The sequence below is a fragment of the Trachemys scripta genome, chromosome 16 (genome assembly GCF_013100865.1).
Source record: "Trachemys scripta elegans isolate TJP31775 chromosome 16, CAS_Tse_1.0, whole genome shotgun sequence".
Classification (NCBI taxonomy): domain Eukaryota; kingdom Metazoa; phylum Chordata; order Testudines; family Emydidae; genus Trachemys; species Trachemys scripta.
This window is the reverse complement of record NC_048313.1, coordinates 13,747,731-13,762,347: the sequence shown is the minus strand read 5'-3', so window position 1 is coordinate 13,762,347 and position 14,617 is coordinate 13,747,731. Positions and strand designations below refer to the sequence as shown.

General features: G+C 64.2%; 2 protein-coding genes across 2 annotated transcripts in view; both read left to right on the top strand.

The window, feature by feature from the left end:
• The first annotated feature begins 4,267 nt into the window (after positions 1-4,267).
• On the top strand, positions 4,268-8,333 carry MIP (major intrinsic protein of lens fiber). Its single transcript, XM_034792419.1, has 4 exons — positions 4,268-4,641; positions 6,694-6,858; positions 7,304-7,384; positions 8,002-8,333. The coding sequence occupies exons 1-4, from the start codon at positions 4,270-4,272 to the stop codon at positions 8,185-8,187; spliced, it is 804 nt and encodes a 267-aa protein (XP_034648310.1). The 5' UTR covers positions 4,268-4,269; the 3' UTR covers positions 8,188-8,333.
• A 5,895-nt stretch (positions 8,334-14,228) lies between these two features.
• The window catches only part of TIMELESS (timeless circadian regulator), a 28,283-nt gene continuing 27,894 nt past the window's right edge, over positions 14,229-14,617 (top strand). The window contains exon 1 of the mRNA XM_034792895.1: positions 14,229-14,499. The gene's annotated coding sequence lies outside the window, so the exon portion shown is untranslated. The remainder of the gene's footprint in view (positions 14,500-14,617) is intronic.

Genomic DNA, 14,617 nt, shown 5'->3' with positions numbered 1-14,617 from the left:
CCCCCGCAGGTGTACGGGATCTCGCTGGGCCCTGTCTGACGCCTGTCCCCCCCCCCCAGGTGTACTGGATCGGCCCCTCACTGGGCGCGGTGCTGGCCGGCCTCTCCTACGAGTTTCTCTTCGCCTCCAGCACCTCGCGGGAGAAGCTGGTCGCCTGCCTGACCTGCCGGGACATCGACATTGTGGAGACGGCCAGCGTGTCCCGCTCCTCCCTCTCCACCGCTCCCCAGGACGCCGCCCGGGCCAAGCCGCCCCCCAAGGGGGAGCAGCGCTGAGCCAGCGCGGCCTCCCCTGCCCTGTCCTGCCCCCCAAGGACCTGCCAGCCTCCATGAGCCACCCCCTACTGTCATGATCCAGCCCACCCTCACCCCCCTGCTAGCCCCACTGAGCAACCCCCACTCCCAGTGCTGCTCCAGATCTGGTGCCAGCTGCACCCAGCATCCACCGGTGGGGGCAGGGGATGGGCAAGACCAGGGCCACTTCGGATCAGAACCTGCCACAGCTCAGTCCTGGGGCTCAGGGACACAGGGCCACCACTTTTGGACAGACAGCGTAGCCTGTGCATAGAGCGGGGGACTGAGTGCTAGGACTCCTGGGTTCTATCTCTGGTTTCGGGAGGGGAGTGGGGTCTAGTGGTTAGAGCAGGGTGGGGCTGGGAGCCAGGACTCCTGGGTTCTATCCGCAGCAATGCCACTCACTGAGTGCATGACTGCCCGCTTTCTGTGCCTCGGTTTCCCCCTCTCAAAATGGCAGTGCTGCTCCCCTGACTCCTGGGGGGGGCGCGAGGCACACTCCGGCAGTGCTGGCACCGTGCCAGGGTTCATTGTGGGTGAGGATAGCTCTGGCACGGTCCATGCCCACCGCCCTGGTGCTGGCTGGGAGCCCGCCGGCGCCTGTGACCGTTGATAATTATTGGCAGGCTCCTGGTTTGCTCCCAGGCGGGCAGCAGCGGGTGGCGTAGCCCGGCCTGGTTCACAGCACCCTGCGGGCCCTCCACGTCCCTGCGCCATTGCTGTTCCCACAGCCCCCTGGGGTGTTGGGGCTCCCCAGACAGGGGGCCCCAAAGCAGCTGGGGCCAGCCTGATCACTGAGCGCCACACAGACCCCACGGCCACCGAGAACAAGGGCAAAACGGCCTCTGGCTTTGTGCCCCCCCCTTCGCAGGCTGGGTTTGCCCATAGGTCTGGACCCTCCCTTGCCCCACAGACACACGCCGCCCTGGCTACAGGTTCTCGCGCGCGGCCCCCCCAGAACTGCTGATCGCCCCCAGAACAAGCCAGCGGCACCACTTGGGAGCGGGGCTCACCCCGCTCTGGCTGCAGCCGGCTGCTCGTTCTCAGCGTCCCCTGGGCCCGCCTGGAGCGACGTGATCCGTGGGGCAGAGGGCTGGCTGGCAGGCCGGGTTAGTTTAATGGGGGGCTGGCAGGGAAAACAAGCGGGCTCGAGATACCCTACGTCTCAGCAACCCCTGGGGCAGGAAGGGGGCCAGGAACGCAGGAGGGCAGAGGGGCTGAGGCAGGGGCTGGAACAGGAACGTCGCTCAGGGGAATCCGTCTGGCACCTGCTGAACGAGCGCCATGGCAGGGTCCGAGGGACGACAGCCGTGGGCGTGGCCTGTCGGTGGGTTTAACCCCCTTTTCCCCCACATGCTGCCCCGATTAAAGCCGGCGTTGGGTGAAGAGCTGCCTGGTCTGTGCGTCAGGGCCCGGAGAGCCGCGGGGGCCGGGCCCAACTGGAAGCAGGATGGATCCGCCTGGGGCCGTAGCCCCAGGGCCTGGTCTGCGAGTGGGAGAATTGGGGGGTTCTGCCGGGGGGGTAAAGGCCCGAGGGCAGACGCTGGGGGGGGGAGCAGAGGGGTAACTAGCCCTGCCACCATGACAACCATCGCCGGGGAGTCTTGGACGCCAGTTGGCACCGGAGCAGGGGCCAAAGGGTTAGAGCAGGGGGGGCTGGGCGCCAGGACTCCTGGGTTCTGTCCCTGGCTCTGGGAGGGGAGTGGGGCTAGTGGGTTAGGGTGACCAGATGTCCTGATTTTATAGGGACAGTCCCGATATTTGGGGTTTTGTCTTATATCAGTGCCTATTACCCCCCACCCCCATCCTGATTTTTCACACTTGCTGTCTGGTCACCCTACGGTGGGGCTGGGAGCCAGGACTCCTGGGTTCTATCCCTGGCTCTGGGAGGGGAGTAGGGCTAGTGGTTAGAGCGGGGGGCTGGGAGCCAGGACTCCTGGGTTCTATCCCTGGCGCTGGGAGGGGAGTGGGGCTAGTGGTTAGAGCGGGGGGCTGGGAGCCAGGACTCCTGGGTTCTGGTCCTGGCTCTGCCCCAGACTCGCTGTGTGTGACATTGGGCAAGTCACTTCGCTAGTCTGTGTGCCTCAGTTTCCCCACCTGTAAATCAGGGAGAACAGTCCCCGGAGGTGTGTGTTGTGGGTGCATAAAGCTTTTGAGGGGTGTACAGCACCCGACACAAATAGCCCCCCCAGGCTCCCCCCTCCTGAATTCGAAAGTCAGACCCCGAACTAGAGCAGAGCTGCTGTGAGTGAGGGCATGTTGGTTCCCATCCCCCCAGCCCGGGTCCGACAGCCGAGGCCCGGCCGGGCGCTCGGTGGGTGCTGAGCGAAGCAAACCCATTATCCTGGCCGCTTGCAGGCCTGGCAGATTCTCGCCCGCCCGCCCAATGGCGCGGCCGCAGCTAATCCCCGGCGGCTTGGGGGAATTAGCTCCCGTTAAGCCAGCGCTGAGTAAACCTTCCTGGCAAACAACTGGGCCCATTGAATGGGCTGCAAAGTGCTGGAGAGACAAAATCCCCCCCCAGAGAGGGGGAGGGGCACAGCACGGGCCTGGTCCTGCAGCCCCCAGGGGACTGATCCGGGGGGTGCTTCAGATGGGAACGAGGTTTGACCTCCGCGCCTCCAGCTCGGGGTGGGGATCCGGGCAGTGGCGCGGGTTGGGCTCAGGTCTAACCCTGGCCCCTCCGCTCAGGGTAACCCCGATCACCCGGGTCCTTGCCAGAACCCCACCCTGGCAGGACCGAGGGCGCTGGGCGCCGCAGGGGTGCGGAGAGCCCACCCAGCTCATGCCAGCACAGGGGTCGCCAGGCCAGGCCAGGGCAGGGGTGGCCCTGGGGGGTTTGTCGCCCAGGGCCGAGAGAAAAAAATCTTCCCAATTTGGTCCCTGCCAGATGCTGATGTGGTGCCCCCGGACTGGCACCGCTGGCAAGAGCCACCAAGACATGGCGTGGGGCCGCAGGGCGTAAGGAGGGCAGGACATGCGAGGGGCGGGCAGCACGGCATGGGGGGAGGAATGGGGGTGTAGATGGGGAGGACGGGAGTAGCGAAGGGGCTGCGGGCCGGGAGTGAGGGGCGTCAGCAGAGCTGGGGGGAGCCCGGCTATGCTGGGGACTGGGGGCACTGGCTGAACTGCATGGGGAAGCCTGACCCCACCCCCTGCCCCGTGCCACGGACCCGGCAGCTGCTCTCCTGTCCCCGCAGCGTTTCTCCCGGGCGGCCGTGAGAAGCCAGCGTGGCAGGAGACGGGGCCTGGCCCCAGGGCTGGGCTGTTCTGGTGTCCTGAGGGGCTCGGATGCCCCGGGATGGGGCCAGCAGCACACCCGCCACACACACACGGTCTGGTGGTTCCCCAGAAATACCATGAGGGATCCATGCTGCCCCCAGTTCTGCTCCAGAGAACCCAACCCCCCTCGGCCCATTACGGGCCCATAACGCCCCCTTTGCCCGGCATCTCAACCCCCGCCACTTCGCTGAGTCCCCAAGGGCTGGACGCCAGGGACAAGGAGAACTGATTTCCCCCCACAGGATAGGAGAGGTGACTTGGGGGGCAGCTCCGTCCCCCCCCCCCCCGACAGTCCTGCTCCCTGTCCTGAGCTCTGCCCGTTCTTTGGGTGGCAGGGAGCGGCTGAACTCTGGGTCGGCGGGACAGGAGGGCTCTTCCTGGGGTGGGGGGCAGAAAGACGTCGCCACAGGGGCTCGACCCCCCCTGCCTCTCCCCGCCCCCAAGTCCCTTCCGCAGCCTGTCCCTCCCTCTTGGCATCATCCGGGGGGAGAGGGGAGCCTTTATACAGCCAAGCACAGCCCATCCCTGCTGCAGGCAATGAAGGGGTTAAGAGTCCCAGTGCCGAATCCCACCTCCTGGGCTGGACCAAGGGCCCCATATAAACCCCCCAGCCTGGGCGTCCCCCAGAGAAAGGAACCAGAGCCGGTGGGGGCAGTGAGTTTGCAGGCGCCCGGCCCAGCCCGCGCCCCCCCCCATGCCCCCCGCCATGTGGGAGGTGCGCTCCCCCTCCTTCTGGAGGGCCGTCTTCGCCGAGTTCTTCGCCACCATGATCTACGTCTTCTTCGGGCTGGGGGCCTCGCTGCGCTGGGGGGTCGGGCCCCTCAACGTGCTGCAGGTGGCCCTGGCCTTCGGGCTGGCCGCGGCCACCCTGGTGCAGGTGCTGGGCCACGTCAGCGGGGCCCACGTCAACCCGGCCGTCACCTTCGCCTTCCTGGTGGGCGCCCAGCTCTCCCTGCTCCGCGCCGTCTTCTACATGGTGGCCCAGGTGCTGGGCGGGGTGGCCGGGGCGGCCGTGCTCTACGGGCTCACGCCGGCCGCCATCCGCGGCAACCTGGCACTCAACACGGTAACCCGGAGGGGAATGGGGGGGCTCCTTGTTGCTAGGGGGGCCGGGATGCCTCTTGGGGTAGGGGTTCAGGGGTCTGGGATGAGGGGGTGCAGCGCTCCCCATGGGGGGCAGGGTTGGGCTGGGGTAGGACCAGGAGACGGGCTGGGAAAGGACCCCACGGTGGGGGCGAGGTGGACCCCAGATCCTGGGGGAGCAAGGGTCCTGTCCTCATAACGCCCCCATGAATAGATGGTTGGTTTATGGGGCTCAGACCCAGCCCCCCGCCCCGTCTCCAGCGACACGGGGACCAGAGCGGTGAGTCTCTCCCCATGCTGGGCACAGCTGTCGTTCCCATCCCCGCCCGGACCTGGGGCTGCCTGCGCCCCGCGCCATGGGCCCCGCGTGGGAGGAACAAGCACCCAGGCCCCTCCGTGCCATGTCGCCCCCCCACAGCCCCACGGCAACCAGTGGTGGAGTCTGTGAAAGGGCCTGGCTTGGGGGGAGTCAGCAGCATCAGGACTCCTGGGTCCCCTCCCTGGCTCGGGGAGGGCAGTGGGATGTAATGGCTAGAGCGGAGGGGGTGGGGGGCCTAGGCATCAGGACTCCTGGGTCCCCTCCCTGGCTCGGGGAGGGGAGCCTAGTGGTGAGGGTGGAGGAGTGGTTCTCAAGGCAGGGAGTGATTTGGGGGCGCCAGGGCAGGGTGAGGTGAGGGTCCGCGCTACAGGGCAGGGAGGATCCCTGGGGGTGGGGGAAGCTGCCTCCCAAGGCCGGCTTTGTGCCCCTGGATTTATCTTCCTGGCCAGGTGAGACCCAACGGTCCCATGCCGGGGCATCCGGACAGCCTGAGGGCTGGGCAGGGAGCTGAGTGCATGGAGCTTGGGGGACCCGAACCCAGCAGTGGGGCCTCTTCCCCCTTCAGGGCCCGCCGCAGCCACGCACGGGGGAACTGACAGGCGGGAAGACAGCGGAGTAACGCTGCCCCAATAGCTGGGCTGCCATCCCGCCCGTGGGGATCCTGAGCCCGGCGTCAGAGGGCCTGGAGTCCCTCCTTCCTCTGGAACAGCCGGGAGCCGCGCTGGCGCCGTGACGGGGATAGAATCACGCCGCTGTCCCTGCACGCCTCGGTTTCCCCAGGGAGCCAAACCCTTCCTCTTCTGCTCCCAGCGCTGGCAGCCGGAGCACGGACCTGCCTGCAGGTTTCAGCAGCTCCCCCAATAGATCTAGGAAAACAACAGCTCCCCGCTGATCAGACGCTGTTCCCACCCGGTGAGACCGCAAAGCGGCTCCGTCCACCGGCCAGGGTGCGCTGCGTCTGGAATCAGACAGAGTGCTTATTTAGTGCGAGCGAGCTGTGGGGCTGCCCGGGAGAGTCCTGTCCTCCGCTGACTTCATGTACAATTGTGCGGGTGGGCGTGAGAGGGAGAGAGACACGCTCATGCTGCCCTTTTCTGGATCGTCGCAGTGTGTCCTAGCCCCTGTGCAGCTGCCCGGTAGTGGAGATTCCCCTTAGCACTGCTGCGTTTCTGGGGAGCCCTGCGTGGCCCGTGGCGTTCAGCGGGGTGGTGCTGGAGAAGTGGATTTGTCACTTCCCGCCCCCCCGCTTTGATGCCCCTTTAAAGGCTGGGCCAGCGTGGGCCTCTGGGAGCTGTTGCAGGCTGTGGAGGGTCATAACAGCAACTGATGTGCTCAGCTGGGGGGGGGGGCCCCGGGGCGTGGGTCTGATATTCCCAGCCCAAGTGTCAGGCACCCTCTGCAGCCAGCGTCTCCAGCCCCGGGAGGGCGAGTCTGCTCAGCAGTGCCCCCTGCAGACTGGGGATTGCTGGGGGGCTGGAATCGCGGCGGGGGGAGGAAGCTGCTAACACCCCCTCTCCTGACAGGGGATGCAGGAAACCTGGCCGGGTGGGGGCTAAGGGAGCTGTTGCAGGGAGGGGCACAGTACTGGCCAGGGACCTACGGGAGGGAGAGCTGGAAGCAGGGGTGACACTGGGGACGTTGCCCCCCGAGTGCTGGGATGGGTGCTGCCGATCCCATCTGGATCCCTCTCTCTGTGTGTCCCCCCCCTCACTGCAGATCCACCCCGGCGTGACCCTGGCCCAGGCCACCACCGTGGAGATCTTCCTGACGCTGCAGTTCGTCCTCTGCTTCTTCGCCACGTACGACGAGCGGCACAACGGGCGCGTGGGCTCGGTGGCGTTGGCCATTGGCTTCTCCCTCGCCCTGGGACACCTCTTCGGGGTAACGCCTCGCGGGATCTCCCCGCCCTGAGACCTGGGGCCCTACTCCCTGGCCAGCCAGGTCCAGCCTGGGGTCATCCCACGCAGTGGTGGCAGAGCGGAGACCCCCACCCACCCCCAGCCCTGAAGGGCTCCAGGCGTTATATAAATGAGGCAATGCCCTAATTTGCATATGGACCACAATGCCTGGCCACCTTTGCATAAAACCTCCCCCATCACCCACCGCCCCCCTATGGCTGGGGGGTCAAGGCAGAGGCTCTCCCGGTGCCAGACTCACCATCGAGACCCCAGAGGGGGGGGGCTAGAAATGGCTGTGACCTAACAAACCCTGCAGCTGGGGACCCCCAACCCCCTGCTCCACCCCCCTGCCCCCACCCTTGGGCCAGCCAGCATGGCGGGGCCGGGATCCCCGGGGGAACCTCACCTTCCCGCTGCCTCTCTTGCAGATATACTACACGGGAGCCGGTATGAACCCTGCGCGGTCCTTCGCCCCCGCCGTCATCACCCGCAACTTCTCCAACCACTGGGTAAGGAGGGGGCGGCAGGGAGGGGTGTGTGGCTCCCCGCAGCCACGTTGGTTTGGGTCCACACCTGCCATTGGAGGTCCCTGGTGTCCTGGCCTGCTTCCCGAGATGCCCCACGTCCTTCATGCCCTGGTCTGCACTCTCATGCAGCCATTAAACAGCTGCCAGGTTCCACCCCAGAGGTGGCTGCATTTCAATGCTGGGTGGAACGACCCCTGTATAAACAGCTGCCATGTCCCTCCCCAGAGGGAACTGCATTAGTGTGCTGCGCTGCCCCCTGCTGGGTGGACTGAGAACAGCTCACCCCTGTGTCTTGGGTCTCATCACACCAGCTCAAGTGGCGTTTCAGAGCGGCGGGCCCTCCCCCCACTCCCACTCCCATGAATTTCAGGGATGAAACAAGACAGGGAGATCCGGGGGGTGGCTGCTCCGGCGGGGAAGGGGGCAGAGAGAAATCCAGGGCGACAGGGAGGCTCCCGCAGCAGCGGGGTCGGGGGGGTGTATGAAGGGACAGGAGATCGAAGCAGGGGGTGGTGGGACGGGTTGTTCAGGGATGGACCAACCCCCCCCCCCCCCATGGCGCTGCCTAACCCCCGCGCCCCTTGTGCCTCTTTCCCCAGGTGTACTGGGTCGGGCCCATCCTAGGGGCCACGCTGGCCGGCCTCCTCTACGACTTTGTCCTCTGCCCCCGCATGCGGGGCCTGGCCGAGCGGCTCGCCATCCTGAAAGGCGAGCAGGTGGCAGAAGGCCAGGCCCCCCCGGAGCCCCCCGGGGAGCCCATGGAGCTGAAAACGCAGGCGCTATAAAGAGGAGCCCGGGCAGCGCCCCCAGACACGCCGCGCCCTCGGGGCAGGGACAGAACCAGCAGCAAAGCCTGGCCCAGTATCCGGACTGTAGTTCTGACTGGCCGGTAGGAATCACGGCGGAGGGGAGATGGAAGGGACCGAATATGCTGAGCTCGATTACGGATGGCGAGGGGGGGCCGGGGGACCCCGGGGGGGGGAGGGGGAGGGGATCTGGTATCTCTTTGTTGTTATTTTTTTTTTAATTTAATTCTCTCTTTTTTTTTTTTGCTGTGATAAAACCTTGGAAATAATTGTACTTGGTGCTGGGGACGCCCCACCCCATGGAACTGCCCCCAGGCTCCAGAACTGCCCCCGTGTGTGGGTGCTTTTGTGTGTGCGACCGCCCCTCGCCAGCTTTCCCTTACCTGCCCCCCCCAGTGTGTCAAGCCTGCCAGTGAATTGAATTCCCCCCCCCCAAAAAATCCCTCTTTAGAGGCAGTATGGTCTAGTGGTTAGAGCGAGGGGGTGGGTCTGGGTGTCAGGATTCCTGGGTTCTATTCCCAGCCTGAGGAAGGGGAGTGGGGTCTACTAGGTTAATGTGGGGTGGGAGCTGGGAGTTCTCTCCCTGGTTCTGGCAGGGGAGTGGAGTCTAGTGGTTCGAGCAGTCATGACTCCTGGGTTCTATGCCCAGCTCTCTCGTTGCCCTTGGGCGAGTCAGGCTCCTCCCGTGCCTCAGTTTCCCCCTCTGTCAATGGGGATAAGAGCACTGCCCTGCCTCCCAGGGTTGGGTGGGGAACCTTTGTTCAGCAGGGTGTCGGGAGGAGCCTCCAGGCTGAGCTCGGAGCCAGGGTCTCTGTAGGCCGAACTCCAGCTCCGCCCCAATTCCGGTCCGCAGCCTTGGGCCAGTTGCTTTGCCACCCCATTCCCTGTCCCTGCCTGTTAAACGGGGACGATGCTGGGGGAAGAGGTGGGCTCAGTCCCTGCCGGTGGGGAGGGAAGGGTGCTCAGACCCTGGCCTGCCAGAAGTGGCGTTCAAAACATGCACTGTCCCTTTAAGTGTTCACCTGTGGGAACAATTTGGGTTCTGTTCCCAGATGAGCTGCTATCTCAGGGCGGGCCTGTCCCGCTCCCTTTCCATGCCTCAGTTTCCCTGATCTGTAACTGGAAATTAAGGCTATGTCCCTACCTCACAGGGTGTGTGTCCGTAAGACCCTGACACCGAGGAAGGCCGCTAGCTCTGCAGGGGGACTGCCCTCCCCACGCCGCCCACAGCCCCCTAGAGCAAACAGCCCTTTCAGAGGGCCCTGTGTCCCAGCCCCGCTGATTCCCCCCAGCCGCCACCCCTGACTCCAGCACTGCACGCAGTAGGAAACCTGCAGGAGACTGTCGTAGCGACAGGCCGAGTGGGGGGGCAGCGGGGGGGAAGCAGATGTAATATATCTTGGCTGGAGTAAAGCTTTTGACTCAGTCCCACATGATGTTTTCCTGAGCAATGTGGGGAGCAGTGGTCGAGATGAAATGAACACACAAAAGACAGACCGGCCCTAGAGAGCCGTCATCAATGGCTCGCTGGGGGGGCGTAGCTAGGGGGTCCCGCCGGGGCCAGTCCTAGTCAATGTTTTCATCGAGGGCTTGGATAACGGGGCAGAGAGCGCGCTTAGCGAATCTAACCCCAAGGGTGGGGTTGGGATTCAACCCGAGCTCGAGACGTGGGAGGACAAGATGAAATTCCACAAAGACCAGGGCAAAGGAGGAGAAATCGAATGCACGGCTACAAAAGGGGACTCGACGGCTGGGCGGCCGTGGGGGTCACAGGTTGAAGAGCCAGCGGCGGGATGCCGCTGCGGAAAAGGCAGCTGTCGCTAGGGTGTGTTAACAGGAGGTCGTCGTCCTGCTGCGCTCGGCCCTGGCCGGGGCATGTGGACAAACTGGAACGAGTCCAGGGAGAGCAGCAAAACTCATCCAAGGTTTCGAACCCCGGATCCATGAGGAAAAGTTACAACTCCGGGTCTGATCTTGAGAAAAGTCGACCAAGGGAGGGGGGAGCTGGTACGTTTTTTTCAGGACTGTTCTGCAGAGCATGGGGATCTCCACGTCCACTGAAAGCAGGACAAGAAGCTTCATCTGCAGCAGGGGAGATTTAGGGCAGATGGTAGGAAAAGTTTTCCAACTCTCTGGAACCAGCTCCCAGGGAGGCTGGGAAATCCCCGTCACTGGAGGCTTTTAAGCACAGGTGGGACACGCACCTGTCTAGGCAGGTCTAGGGTCACTGGGCCCTGCCTCAGCGCAGGGGCTGGACGAGCCGGTTTCTCGCGTGCTTCATATACCTCTGTCTCCCCACGCCCAGCCCTGCTCGCTTTCCTCGGGCACCCGCCCCTGTGCTTTGCAGCGCCCCTTAGTGGCAGAGAGGAGACAGGGCACCGTTGGGATAACTTGGGGAGAGACCCGGGGGTTCCCTCCGGCTGCCCGCTGCCACCCTGCACGGGGCCCTGGGGCAAAGCATTAGAACGAATTAGATCCATTCGCGGAGGAACGATCCATCAGTGGCTATTAGCCAAGAACGTCAGGGACGCGAGCCCACATGCCCTGACCGCTGAGGAGGGATGGGTCAGTTTAAATTGCCCTGTTCCGGTCATGCCCTCTGAAGCGGCTGGCCCCGGCCACGGGCAGAGGCCGGACACTGGACTAGGTGGACCATTGCTGTGCCCCAGTGTGGCCGGGCCTAGGGCCTACAAGTGCGGCTGGATTGGATGCTTCGTGCTGGGTCACGGGGCTGGGTCAGTGGGGAGCCAGAGGCCTCGAATCCACACTCGGGGCGGATTTATAAAGGGCAGATGGGCACATCTGCTTTTAAATCGCTGACCCTAGAACAGCGCCGTCCACTGCCCGCGAGGCTGGAACGAGCTGTCGTTTCAATGCCAGGCGGGACTCAGATCTCTCCAAGGCCTGGCCTGGCCGGCGGGAAAGGGGCTGCGGATCCTAGCGGAGGTGGGGCCGGATCCTGCTTTTCCCGGAGTGAATCCGAAGTAGCTCCACTGAGCGAACCCAGGCCAGAAACCGCGTCTCCTCCGTCAATCAGCCCCTGCTGGAGTCGGGGCAGCCGGTAGCGTCCGCACCTGGTGCTCTGGAATTGGGGCTGCGATAGCACGGCTGGGGGGTGGGGGTCAGAGCCCCATAGGGCTGCAGCTGCCCCCTCCCTGCACAAGACTGGATGTGGGGGAAGACGCTGGGTTTGAAACTAGCCCCCCCTCCAGGGCCACAAGCCCCAGGCAGATTGTCCTGCAGGCTGTGGGAGCTAGGGTCCCTGCTAAGGGGTCCACCAGAAAGCCCTGCTACCCCTCCCCCCCATTAACCCTTTCCGTGCCAGTCCCCAACTCCCAGCGCATCCCAAACTGGCTCCGAATGGGCGTGCGACAGTTTTGCACGCCCAGTTTTGCACAGGTCCAGACGCCGACACAAGGGGCGGGGTGGGGTGAGGTGAGAATCGGGCCCGAGCATAAAGTCTGTGGGAGTTACACATGGAGAGATGGGGGGTGTCTCTGCTGCTGAAGGACTTGCCTCTGGCCCTGTCCCCCCCCCCGGTCCCCTGCCCAGCTTTGTGAGGGCGAGAGAGCAAGGGGGGGGGCCGCATTTCATCCCGGGGCGTCCCTGCCCATCTGCCCCAACACCGGCCGAGCTCCCTGAGCCAGAAGGGGCAGCGCCGGGAATGCGGCTGGTGTTTGTTTAGTTTCCTTTTCAAATAAAAAAGAATGAACTGGAAAAACCCAAACCCCAGGGAATAAAACTGCCGTGTGGAAAGGATGACACCCCCCCCCCTGCACTGGTCAAGCCACAGCCCTGGCTACTGGGGGTCCAGCTGCCCCCTCTCCTCTCATCACCTTCCCTTTGGGTTTTGCACCAGCAAAATGAGAGTTAGGTGCCTAAATACATTGGGCAATCTAGGCCTTAGCGTCTCTGTGCCTCAATTTCACATCTGGGATAACAGCCCTGCCCCACTTTACAGGGGCATTTGCAATGCCCGATGCTTTAAAGATACTATGGGCAGAGGCGGGGGGCCAGATAAATACCATAGATAGCTACCGGGTTATGCCTCAGGGGATTCTGTGCCATTGCACGTGCGCAGAATTCACGTCCCCCGGCAGATTGCTTTGCTTCCCCGCAGAAAAATGCCTTTTTGACGGGGAAGCAAAGGGAAGCCGCAAGAGCGGTCACGTGCCCCTCCCCAGCAAAGCGAGCGCATCTTTCTGGGTGCCCGGAGCAGCTGGCAGAGAGGTAAATCACTGCAGGGAGGCAGGGCAGGGGACACCCCGGCTGGTGGCTCCTATCCTGCGCAGGGCTCAGCTGCTAGCCCTGGCTGGGCTGGGGGTGGACGGGACTTCTTCCCCTGCAAGGAGTGGTTGGGCCAGGTCAGATCCTCCCCCAGAAACCTCCCCCGGCTACAGAAAGCTCTGCACCCCTGCGCCTGCTTCCTGCCCCCATCGTCCCTCAGCTACATGGGGAGAGGTCACCGTACAGGGAGCACACCCTGTCTGCCCAGCCCTTGTGCATCCAGACCCCCATACCCAGAACCCCCCCACTGAGCCCCCTGCACCCCACCCCTCCCCTCACTGATCCTCCCCCCCTCTGCACCCAGGCCCCCTTGCCGAGTCCCCCCGGCTGCATCCGGACCCACATCCCTGCACCCAGACCCCTCGCCACTGAGCCCCCTGCACTCAACCCCCCCGGCACCTGAATCACCCCAATGAGCCTCCCATATCTGGACCCCCACCCCACTGAGGCCCAACCAACTGCACCCAGATCTCCACCCCACCAAGCCCGAGTCTCACAACACCCGGCCCCCTCCCGCTGAGCCCTCCACGCCCAGACACCCGCCCCCGAGCTCCAAACACCTTCACTTGGACCCCTCTGCAGACCTCTCCTGTTCCTCTTGCCCTGGAACCCACCAATGAGCCCCTGTGCATCCAGATCCCCCCGTGCCCGGACCCCCCAAAGAGCTGCCCGCACCCAGAACCCTCTCACCCCACGCCTGGATCCCCCCACACTAAGCCCCTCCACACTTGGGGCTTGAACCTGCCTGCCCCACACCTGGCTTGGGGGCCAGGGCTGTGCAAGACTCTGTCCCTCTCATTTGCTACCTTGGTGCACCTGGCATGGAGGGGCAGGGCCCCGCGGGGGGTGTCAAGGTCAGGTGCAGCCTCACTGAGTGTATGTGTGTGTGGGGGGGCTACAGGGTGATTCCCCACCTCCGTGCAGCCAGTGGCCCTTCTCCTTGCACACTCATCTCCTCTTGCACACTTACCTAGCATTGCCGCACTGGCGGCTCCACATTTATTTATCAATAAATAAAATATGCAGAATTGTAAACTATTGTGCACAGCATTTTAATTTTTTGGCACAGAATTCCTTCAGGAGTAAACCTCGCCCCTCCTGGCAAACTCTCCTTGCACACTTACCTCCCCAGCACACACCCCTGTGCACACTCTCCTATCCCAGTAAAACCCCTTGCACCCACATCCTCCTCGTTGCACACGCATCTCTGCAGACACACTCACGTGTCCTAGAACACCATGCTTGCACACTCAGTTTCCAGTGAAAGCACTTCCACACGTGCAGACTCCTCTCCTCTCGCACACTTGTTTATCACAGCACACGCCCCTTGCACGCTCATCTTTCCCAGTAAAAGACCTTGCACATACACACCTTTCTCCTTTCACACTTACCTCCTCTTGCACACTCACCTCTCCCAACACCCCCCCCCCCCCTTGCCCAGGCACGCTCCTCCTTGCACGCCCCACGCGCGTTACCCTGTCTGGGGCTCTGGAGCAGCCCATTCCTGGAGTAGGGGTGTGCGTCCCCCCCCCTTCCGGCGTTGGTTCGCTCCATCATGCTGGGCCTCAGGAGGGTGGGGACTGGCCGGCTCTTAAAAGGGACAGTGTCGTTATCCCGGTTTGTGGTCCCCACAGAAAGGAGACCCTGATGGGGACATCCAGAGGGCCCCCCCAGCGGGGAGGGCAGGACACCTGGGTTCTGTTCCCAGCTCTGCGAGGGGAGTGGGAGCTAGTGGTTAGAGCGGGAGGGGGTGCCAGGACTCCTGGGTTCTTCTATCCCCGGCTCTGAGATGCAGCCTCAGCTGAGCCGCCCCGCCCCTTGTCCGTGCCTCAGTTTCCCCTCTGGGGGGGAGACTCGCCGCTTTCCCCAGCAAAGGGGAGCTCGCAGCTCCGCTTGGCACAGGCCGGGCGGGGGGCTGCGGGGGCGGCTGCTGTTGCCCTTTTAAGGCCTGGCAGGATTTCGGCGCCATCCGAGGCTCGCTGCCGCCGCGGGAGCCGGGGCCGGGTAGGGGGCGCGGGGGGGCGCCGGGCTGCGGGGGTTTGGGGGATCCCGGAGGGGGGAGCTGAGCTGGGGTTTGGGGGGGGCTGTGTTGGCGTTTGGGGGGATCCCGGGGTGGGGGGGG

Excerpts from the sequence above, each read along its gene's own strand:
- MIP (XM_034792419.1), top strand. The coding sequence starts at position 4,270 with ATGCCCCCCGCCATGTGGGAGGTGCGCTCCCCCTCCTTCTGGAGGGCC. Across the intron at positions 4,642-6,693 it reads GCAACCTGGCACTCAACACG|ATCCACCCCGGCGTGACCCT; the intron begins GTAACCCGGAGG and ends CCCTCACTGCAG. Across the intron at positions 7,385-8,001 it reads GCAACTTCTCCAACCACTGG|GTGTACTGGGTCGGGCCCAT; the intron begins GTAAGGAGGGGG and ends CTCTTTCCCCAG.